The sequence below is a fragment of the Eublepharis macularius genome, chromosome 7 (assembly GCF_028583425.1).
Source record: "Eublepharis macularius isolate TG4126 chromosome 7, MPM_Emac_v1.0, whole genome shotgun sequence".
Lineage (NCBI taxonomy): Eukaryota > Metazoa > Chordata > Lepidosauria > Squamata > Eublepharidae > Eublepharis > Eublepharis macularius.
In genome coordinates this window covers 143247979-143257158 of record NC_072796.1, presented here as the reverse complement: position 1 = coordinate 143257158, position 9180 = coordinate 143247979, and the positions used below count along the sequence as shown (strand labels likewise).

The 9180-nt window shown below is 63.6% G+C and overlaps 1 protein-coding gene across 1 annotated transcript; it reads right to left on the bottom strand.

The window, feature by feature from the left end:
* Window positions 1–4808: 4808 nt before the first annotated feature.
* LOC129334027 (riboflavin transporter 2-like) lies at window positions 4809–7314 on the bottom strand. The gene is made up of 3 exons (XM_054985951.1): window positions 6368–7314; window positions 5819–5942; window positions 4809–5021 (listed from the first exon to the last, which is right to left on the bottom strand). Exons 1-3 carry the CDS (start codon window positions 7312–7314, stop codon window positions 4809–4811), a joined length of 1284 nt encoding a protein of 427 aa, XP_054841926.1.
* Between the last annotated feature and the right edge of the window lie 1866 nt (window positions 7315–9180).

Here is a 9180-nt window from a genome sequence, read left to right as displayed (position 1 = left end):
CTTGCCACCACCGCCACCCAGGCTCAGGTCTCGGCTTGCAGACCCTGCACTCTGCCAGGCCCGAAGGGGCTGCTTGGCTGGCTCAGCCTGCCCCCCCCCCCCGCCAGTGGCCCTGCCGGACAGCAGCCCAACCGGAGCTTTCCTCTTAGGTGGAAGGGCCAGTCCCCTGGGGAGGGAGGTCAAGGCCCCGCACGAAGGGGTGCTCCAGGCGTGGGGGGAGCTCCTTCGCGGACCCCCCCCCCCACCGCACATCTCCCTGCCCTGCTTGGCCAGGTGCATCGTCCAGGCACGTGGCCCCGAAGGCGGCTCTCCGTCGCGACGCGGCCCGCGTTCCAGGCGCCGTCCCGAGGGGCGGGGGCGCTGCCTGCCAGCGCGGCGGGCCAGGGACGCTCCCCCGGAGGCGGCAGGTGTAGCCCGCCGGCCCGTCTGCCCTGGGCGGCCGCCCCTCCCCCTGCATTCCTGCCCCCACCCCGCCGGCCCGGCAGAACAAGGGGCTCTTTGGCGCGGCCCGGGCGGCCTCAATGCGCTTTTGTTCGCGGATGAAAGGGTCCCGCGCAGGGCTGACTCAGCCGGGAGATCGCGGGGCCAGATTGGGCCGGGGGGCTCCCGGGGCCTCTCTGCAGCCGCCCGCCCCTCCGCCTTGCTGGCACCGCGGCAGGAAGCCCGAAAGCCGGAGGCCGCGGGCGGGCAGGGCCTCGTGCGCCCAAGTGCAGGGAGGCGGCGGAGGAGGACGGCCCCTCGCACGGCCCTCCCGCCCGGGAGCGCTGGCGGGCAGCCGAGCGGGGGCGCCCTCCCGTCCTCGCAGGCTCCCCGGCCGCCTTCGAACTCGGCGCCGCGCGCTGCTCCCAGGACCTCGCCCGACGCGAACGCAGGTCCGCAGAAGGGCGGCGACGCCCGGCTCGACGGGAGGCCTGCGCGGGGCCGCGAGCGCCAGCCCGCGGGAGGAGCCCGCCCTGCCCCGGCCGCCTCTCCGCGGAGCCCGACGGCCGGGAGGGGCCGCAGCCCGGGGCAGGATCGGGGCCCTGCGCCGGAAGGGGCTCCCGGCCGGCCGCTGCCTCCCTCGGCTCTGGCCCGGCTGCAGGGGCGCCTCGCCCCCGCCCCGCTCCTGAGAGGCGGCCCTGCAGACCCGCGGAGGCCCACGTGCAGCAGGGCCGCTGGCCCCGTCGGGCATCTCGGGAGGAGCCGCCTCTCCCGCCGCGGGGCCTGCTTCGGCCGCACGACAGCCCCCGGCCGCCCCGCAGCGAGCCGGCCTGGCCAGGTCTGCCGCGGCCCAGAGCGGGGCGGGGGCGTCGTCGTGGCCGCTCCAAGGACGTTGCGGGCCGGCAGTGCCAGCCCAGCCGGCAGCCTCCGCACCGGTCGCGGCATGGCCTGGGGCGCTGCCGCCGCTCTGAGCCCGGCCCGGCCGACGGTTTCGGCGTTTCGCGCGGCGGCTGGCGGGACCCGGGCGCCCCGCGGCCGTCCTTGCGCAGCCCGAAAGGAGCGCGGTGGGCTCCCCCGGTTCCCAGCCCTGGGCCTGCCGCAGGCCGCGGGGATGTTGCCCGCCTGGCCTCTGCGGCGGGGGCCCGGCCAGCCTGGCCCAGCAACGCCGGGCTTGCGGGAGACCCCCGTGCAAATGCCGCGAGCCATGAAAGTCACGGGGTGGCCCCGAGCCAGCCACTCTCAGCCGGGCCCACCTCGCAGGGAGGTTGCAATGATCGGTGGCGGGGCGGGAACCCGCGCCCCTCACCCTGTGCGCCTTGGAGGAGGACCGGACGTGCCTGAGAGCCGCCCCGCCCCGCCCCGCCCCGCCCCGCCGCGGTCCTCCTTTTGTGCTGCTCGCTGCGTGTCTGCCGCTGTCTGACTGAATTGCTCTTCAGATTTGGCGATGCGCCGCTGAGCCCCAGCCGGAAAGGCTGGCTAGGAATGACGTTGATGATGGTGATTGTACTAAACACATGGTTAACTTGTGAAACTCACTGCCACGGGATATGTTGATGGCTTTAAAAGGGCATTCATGGAGGGCAGGGGCTGAATGGAGCCTGCATGTTCAGAAGCAGTATGCTGTTGCTGGCACGGGGGAGAGGAGTTGGGCAAAGCTGCTGCCTTCCACGGCATCCAGTTAACCCTGGTGAGATAGGAGGCTTGACTCGGTGTTCCTTCTGGGGTGACCCAGGGGGCCTGCCTGGATGGTCCTGAAGGAGGCCAGGAACAGCAGCGCGGCCGGCAGGAGCCCCCTTGGGCATTGCCAGGTTGGGAAAGCGCCCAGAGTTTGGAGTGCTGCTGCGGGTTGGAGTCAGTGCTCAGGAAGGGCAGGGGGGGGGGGCTGGCTGAGCACGTGGAAGCTCCTTGCTACAGGGGGCCAGAAAGGGGGGCTACTTTAAACGGGTGCTGGAGTCGCCCAGCAGGGCAGGAAGGTGGGTGTCACACCTTTGCAAGCTGTGTTGCAGACCCTGTTGCAGTGTCCCCTGTGACACGTGCACAACCACATTCCACACAGCAGTCATGACGGCTGTCCTCTCCGTCTTGCCACACGCCACACACTGGAAATGCTCTGAAGAGCGCTTGAGGGAGGTCTGAGAGAGGAGCTGTGAATGGTGGGGAATGGAAAACTGCGTCGGCCTTGGAACTTGGAGATGACAAAGGAAATCCATTAGCAGTAGATTCACAACAGAGAAGGAAGGATTTTTGCACAGAGTGCGGCAGAACATCCCATAGGGAGGTCATCAATTTACATGGCTTGGAAAGTGGACGAGGCCTGCTATTGAAAATCTTAGCCGCTATAGCCAAACGGAGCTTCCATGTACAGAGGCAGCACCCCTCTGAGTGCCAGCTGCTTATGGGAGCAGCCCCCTTCGTGCCTGCCTTGTGGCTTTCTTGGGAGGCTTTGAGCTGGACACTTGGAAATTGAAATCTACACAAGAGGGACCCTGCAGGGCTGCATGACCCCCCCCCCTCAGCTCCCATAACCAAAGTGGCAATTTGGGGAGGCCCTGGGGCAAAAGATGCCCCTGGGCGCTCTGTGTGTGTGTGTGTGTGTGTGTACAGGGTCTGTGGAGCAAGAGAGAGAGAGGAGAAGGTTCTGTGGGAGGCGACGTGCGCTGTCCTGCCCGGCAGGAACTGCAGGGGGCTCCCACCTTGGCCACGAGTCCAGACGCCAGGCTCTCCACCTGGCAGGGCTTTAGCCAGCCCAGATGCTGAGCAGTCACTCAAAGTCCTTTTCACAGCTGTCTGCCCAGAAGTTTGAGTGACAGCTGGAGAGGTGCCCCCTCCTCCTCCTCCTTTGCTGACCTATGAAGTGGGCAGGACAAGCTCCCCGCTCCCCCACGGCCTATTTGAAGGGGGGGCTGGTTCCTGGCTGAGGGGGGCAGGGTCTTTGTAACCCAAAAGTGCTGATGCAGCATGGAGAAGGCGCTGGCATTTGAACCCAAAAGAAGCCTCGGCTCAAGCCCCCCTGGTGCTATGTCCCAACGGTCAGGCTGGCCCAAAGCCTTCCCAGTAAGCAGGAACCCCATTCATTGTGTGGATGACTAACGCATGAGACCCCCCCCCCAGACACAGTCTCCCCCACTCAACTGGGCTTTTGGGCTGCTGTCTGGGGTGTCCAAGTCCGAGCAAATATGAACCAATGATGTTCTGTCTCCATGCAAGAACAAATAGCACCCCAAGTCGTTTCATTTTAAACAATCCATGTTTGTCTCGGCGTTTTTAATCCCGTTCACATCACCTGGTGGCTCTCGAGGGAGCTGTCGGCTCATTCAGGGAGGGGTCACAGAAGCAGAAGTGCACAGACAGGAGCCGAAGGCATCAAACCAGCTACCAGCAGCACCTGGGAATGAAGGGCCCCATGGGGAGCCAGTGGCACATGTGGGACCCCCCCCCCGCAACAAACAAAAGCCAAACTCAATGAAGCAGGTGCCAGGTGAATGGCGGCAGGGCACGAGGACCAGAATGGAGGTGCCAGCCCAGAAAAGGCCATTTCTGGAAGGCCACCTGTATGCGTCTGATGGGGGGGGCACACAGCAGGGCCCGGGAGGATATTTTCAGGGGGGCACCCATGTCCATGTGCTTGCCAGATAAAGGGACAAGAGCTTGCCGGGTGGGGGGGGCATGCTGTTTCAGTTTTGTCAGGGGGCTCAAGGTGTGCCGTCTCTGGCTCTAAGGAGTGGCCTTGCTGGAGGAGCTGATGAAAACGGCCTGGCCCAAGTCTCCAGACCTTGGGACAGGAGGCCGGCCTACCTCAGGCCGTCTCTCACATTCGCTTGACTGGGATGTGCTCAAGTACACGACAAAGAGCTCTATGGCACCCAGAAGACAAACACCTGAATGCACGCAGATCGGGGGAGGGAGGGGGCACGGAGGGATGAGCCGGTGCCAGGCTCTCGTGGCCCCCTTCTTGCATGCCCAGGGTCATGCCGATCCCCACTTTGGAGTCAGGAAGAGATTTCCCTCCAGGCCAGATTGGCCAGGGATCCTGGAGGTTTTTTGCCTTCTTCTGGGCATAGAGCAGGGGTTGGGGGGGGAGGGGAGATCACTGTGAATGTCCTGGCTTGTGCAGAGGTTGGACTAGATGACCCTTGAGGTCCCAGCTCTCTATGTTTCCTGTGGCCAGAGCATCCGTGAACAAGGGCAATGCCATTAACTACTATTATACCAAAAGAACTGGACCACGTCGCAATTTCTGATGCAGCTGTCCGTGATCCCAGAGCAGTGCCCCTGCGCCTGCCGGCCCTGGTGGGCCATGCTGACCCATTGCCAGAGATGCTGGGGGGTCGTGCTGGAGCCCCTTGGATCCGCGTCGGAGAACTTGCTCTCTCCCCTTGTGCTTGCCTTCAGCCTGGGCAGCTGCTGTCGCAAGGGTCTCCCGAGTGGAAGAGGCCGTACACGCTGACCACGGGGAAGATGGTGAGGGCCCCTACCATGGAGCCGACCTGCACCACAACCCCACACCAGACAAGGGCCCAGTGCCCCTCGTCCCGCAAGACCAGCCCAGTCATCAGCTTGACGTAGGAGAGGCTGCCCACGAAGAGCACCCAGCACAGCACCTGTGGGGAGAGCCAGCGGGTCACTCTCGGGCGAGTCAAGGGCATCACACCCCATCCATGCAGCTGGGAGGGCTGGTTGGCAGTGGGGACAGAAGGGCCAGGGGCAGATTTATGGCCCCGCAGCACGCAGGAGCCCCCCTGCCAAGCGACCCCCAAGTGGGCAAGGAGAGGCCTGTCCCTGTTCAAAAGCACCGGCGGGGAGGCTGATCTGTGCCGGTCATTTGTGAATTTGGGATTTCATTTTGGATTTGAAGCAGAGCGGAAGCTGAGGGCAGGCATGCATGTATAGGGGGGTGGGGTGGGGGTCTTCCCCTCCCAGCCAAGCCCTTCCCCCACTTCCTGATGCTGAGCTGCAGGCGGGGAGCTGACCAGAGCCTGTGAGTCCAGGGCAGCTCTCCAACCAAGCCCCTCCCAAGCAGGAGGGAGCCAGTCCTCGGAGATCCACCAGCACTCAGGAGGTGGGATCTGCTGGTGAATGCCCCAGAAGAGGCAGTTTGAAATGTGCCCGTCCTTTGCGGGGAGGAGCTCTGAGGAGAGGAGGGGAGCAGCTGTGGGGGGAGACGGTGCTGGGCTGGCTCTTCCCCACAAGCAGCCCACGGGGGGGGCATCTGGGAGGGGCTCCTGGGAGCAAGCGCCTGCTGGCCACGCCTCTGGACCTCTGCCCAGCCCCCTCCCCGAGGTCACAAGGGTCCCTGAAGCAGCACCCCGATCAGTGCTGGCTGGGAAAGATACGCTGGGTGGCCCTGAGGGGCGGAGGGCAGGGGCAAGGGCCCCCTCCCGCCTTCTCATACGCTTACAATGAGGGTGACTCCTGCAGGCAGGTGCAGAAGGGGAGGGCAGGGGCTCAGCACCGCCGTAGTCATGATGTAGCCGGCGAGGAGAGATCCGGCCAAGGCGAGGCCCCCCATCAGCGCCAGGGACCTGAGTGAGGAAGGAAGCAGGGGCGTGTTCAGCCTGGCAGCCTTGCGGCAAAGCCCCAGGCCCCGATCCCAAGCCCTGGCACTGTCCGCTCTTGCTTTGGTGCTCCCCTGGGGGCTGGTTCCAAAGAGCTCCCCCCCCAATGCTGCTGCTTATTCAGCCTCTGGCATCGCATCATCTTTTCTAGGGCCGTCTCTTTTCCATCTCCCCCAAATGAAAAGGTCTCCCCAGAATGAAAGGCATTCTGCACAGGGTCTGGGACTCGCTGCTCTCTGCCTTCCCGAGAGTGGCTGCCGAGCTCGGCATCAGATTTAAAACTGGCCTCAGGAGACCGCCCCCCCCCCCCCCGCCCGTCCTGGGCTGCAAGCCTAGTCTGGGGACGGCCCAGGGGCTCCAGTTTGTGGCCTCATTCCCCCCACCCCACTCACCGGTTGGGCAGGAACATTCCCAGGAAGCAGGCCAGAGGGTTGGCCAAGGCAGCCAGTGTAGCTGAGAGATGGTAAGCGAAGTTCCCGTAAGGGAGGCAAGAGTAGGACTGGACAGCAGGCATCGTGCCGTTAGTGAGGGCGTTGACCCAGGCTAGCACCCCAAAGATGTACCCCATCTGGGACCAGGAGCGGCTGCTGGAACGGCGGGCCACGGCATCGTCTTCCACTGCGCCTCGCACGTTGTTGGGGTTCTCTATCTGCAGCCGTGCCTGATACTTCTCCTTGGCACGCTCCTGCCTGGCGGCCGGGAGGTGGTTGAGGAGGACGAAGGCAACCAGGCTGACAGCCATCATGCTGCTAAGGAAGAGGAAGAAGGTGCGCACAGAGAAATGCGGGTCCTGGTACACCACCTGCAGCCTGGTGGCATTGCCCGCGTGGCTGCTGTTGGCACAATGAGCCACGCCCACCCCCTGCCCTAAGGCCACCAGCCCAGGCAAAAAGCCACTCAGCCCCTCCCCCACAAAGTAGGTGGTGAGGTAGCCGGGCTGCAGCCTCCGCATGTAGGGCAGGAAGGTGACCGAGGAGGTGCAGTCCACCAGAGCGAGGAAGAAGAGCAGCGACAGCAGGGCCACGCTGCGAGGGGAGCCCCCCACCACGCTGGTCTCCCTCCAGAAGAAGGCCAGCAGGAGGCAGGCCAGGCAGCCGAAGGAGAGGATGCCATAAACGATGCCCACTTCGTTGACCCGCCCAGGCAGGAAGCGATGCAGCAGGGCGACGAGCAGCGGGCCCACATTGCCCAGCTGGATGACCACGGTGAGGTAGGACGGCAGGAACCAGCCCTCGGGCACTCCCGGCACAAGGAGGGGCAGCTCCACCCACAAGCCGTTGATGGCCACCCATGAGCCTGTGCCCAGGAGGCAGGCCAGGACATGGACCGCCAAGGCCATCGCTCCGGCTCAAGGGGGCACGAGACCGCCTGCTGCAGCCAGCTGTGAAAGAGACAAATTAGAGGTGCAGTTGATGGACCGAGCCCTGCCAGGCCAGAGTAGCTGCCAGCCAGCTCCCGAGCAAGAGCGTCTGAGACTTTTTTGCACTGAAAAACACTCCAAAAGCTTGACAATATCAGGGACTAGTAGACCGTACAGGGCACCTGAGCCGGCAGTGTGATGCAGCAGCGAAAAGGGCAAATGCCGGTTTGGGCTGCAGCAGCAGAACCGCAACATCCAGACCATGAGAAGTGGCGGGATCACTTTGCTCTGCTCTGGCTAGACTTCACTTGGAGCACACTTCGGGGCACCGCAGGGATGGTGACAAGCGGGAAGGTGTCCCAAGGAGGGATGTGAAGACAGTAAGGGGTCTGGAGACCAAGTCCTAGGAAGGAAGGTTGAGGGAGTTTGGGTACATTTACTCCGGATAGGAGACGACTGAGAGAAGACGAGATAGCCGTCTTCAAATACTGGAAGGGCTGACGGCGTGGAGTGGTTCTCTGTTGCCTCAGAGGGTCAGGCCAGAGTCAGTGGGCTAAAGTTAAACCAGGAATTTGTTTGGCTAAACATTAAGAACTTCCTGTCCGTTAGACCTGTTGCTCAGTGGAAGAGGCTTCCTCGGGAGGTGGTGGGCTCTCCTTCCTTGGGGGCATTGAAGAAGAGGCTAGAGGGCCACCTGAGAGCTGTGCTGATTCTCTGACTCGATATGAAAGTGTGCAAATCTGGGCGAGGGAGGGGGCATGAAGGGAGGAGCCGGTGCCGGGCTCTTGTGACCCCTTCTTACATGCCCAGGGGGATGTCGATTGCCACTTTGGGGCCAGGAAGGGATTTCCCTCCAGGCCAGATTGGCCAGGGATCCCGGAGGGTTTCTACTTTCCTCTGGGCATAGAGCAGGACACACTGGGGGAGTGGGAGGTCGCTGTGAATTTTCTGCCTTATGCAGGTGGTTGGACGAGATCGCCTTTGGGGTCCCTTCCAGCTCTGTGATTCTATGATTCTAGGGTCTCTCTCTCTCTTTTTAGTGAGTTGTTTTGTCCCCTGAGATTCTTCCTGGGCGCTTGTTCTTTGCAGACAGCTATGTGAAGTTGGGGTGCGCGAGATTTTCAGGCGGCCACCTGCCTTCTGCACCAGGAGACAGCCCTAGCGCTCCCTGGAGAAGGGCAGCAGCATCGGAGCGCAGAAGGGATTGCGCAGTGCCACAGAGTGCTCCACCGCGGGCCTTCCTGCCCCCTGCCCTGCTCTCCGAGCCCCCGTTTTTCAGGCCAGGGCAGCAAGCAGCACATCACATTGCCCTCCAAGCGAAGGCTTGCCTGAGCCTCCCCCTGTGTCACCACTGCAACAACCCTGCCAGGTGGGCCACTGTACTATCACCCCCCCTTTCCCAGGTGAGCGCTGAAAGGGCTTTTCTCACACACCCCCTCCCCACAGTCCCTGTGGCCTCCTGGCTCTGAGCCCTGCATCAGGGCCGGCTCTCGTCTCCCGTGGTCTTTGGCCCTGGGTGCAAATGGACTGGGTTGATGGGGCAACCCAAATCCCCACCTCAACCAGACAGCAGCTGTCGCCCTGCAGACCACCACGTGATTGCTAGTGGGGGGTCTGGAGATCTCCAAGGTGTCCCTGGGCCAGAATCCTGCTCTTCGGCTGCTCTTCAGACTACACCGATCAGTCCCCTTCGAGAAACCGGCAGCGTCCGAGGGGAAACTCTATGGCTCTGCCCTATACCCTGCTGAGACCCCTCCCCTCACCAAACTCCCCCCCCCCCCGCCCTCCCTGAGTCTCCAGGAATTTCCCAACCTAGAGTTGCCAGCCCTGGGCCTACGTGGCCCA

Coding starts and splice junctions, on each gene's coding strand:
- LOC129334027 (XM_054985951.1), bottom strand. CDS start 7,314: ATGGCCTTGGCGGTCCATGTCCTGGCCTGCCTCCTGGGCACAGGCTCA. Junction 5,943..6,367: donor GGAATGTTCCTGCCCAACCG/GTGAGTGGGGTG, acceptor TTCCTCACTCAG/GTCCCTGGCGCTGATGGGGG. Junction 5,022..5,818: donor CTGCAGGAGTCACCCTCATT/GTAAGCGTATGA, acceptor CTCTCCCCACAG/GTGCTGTGCTGGGTGCTCTT.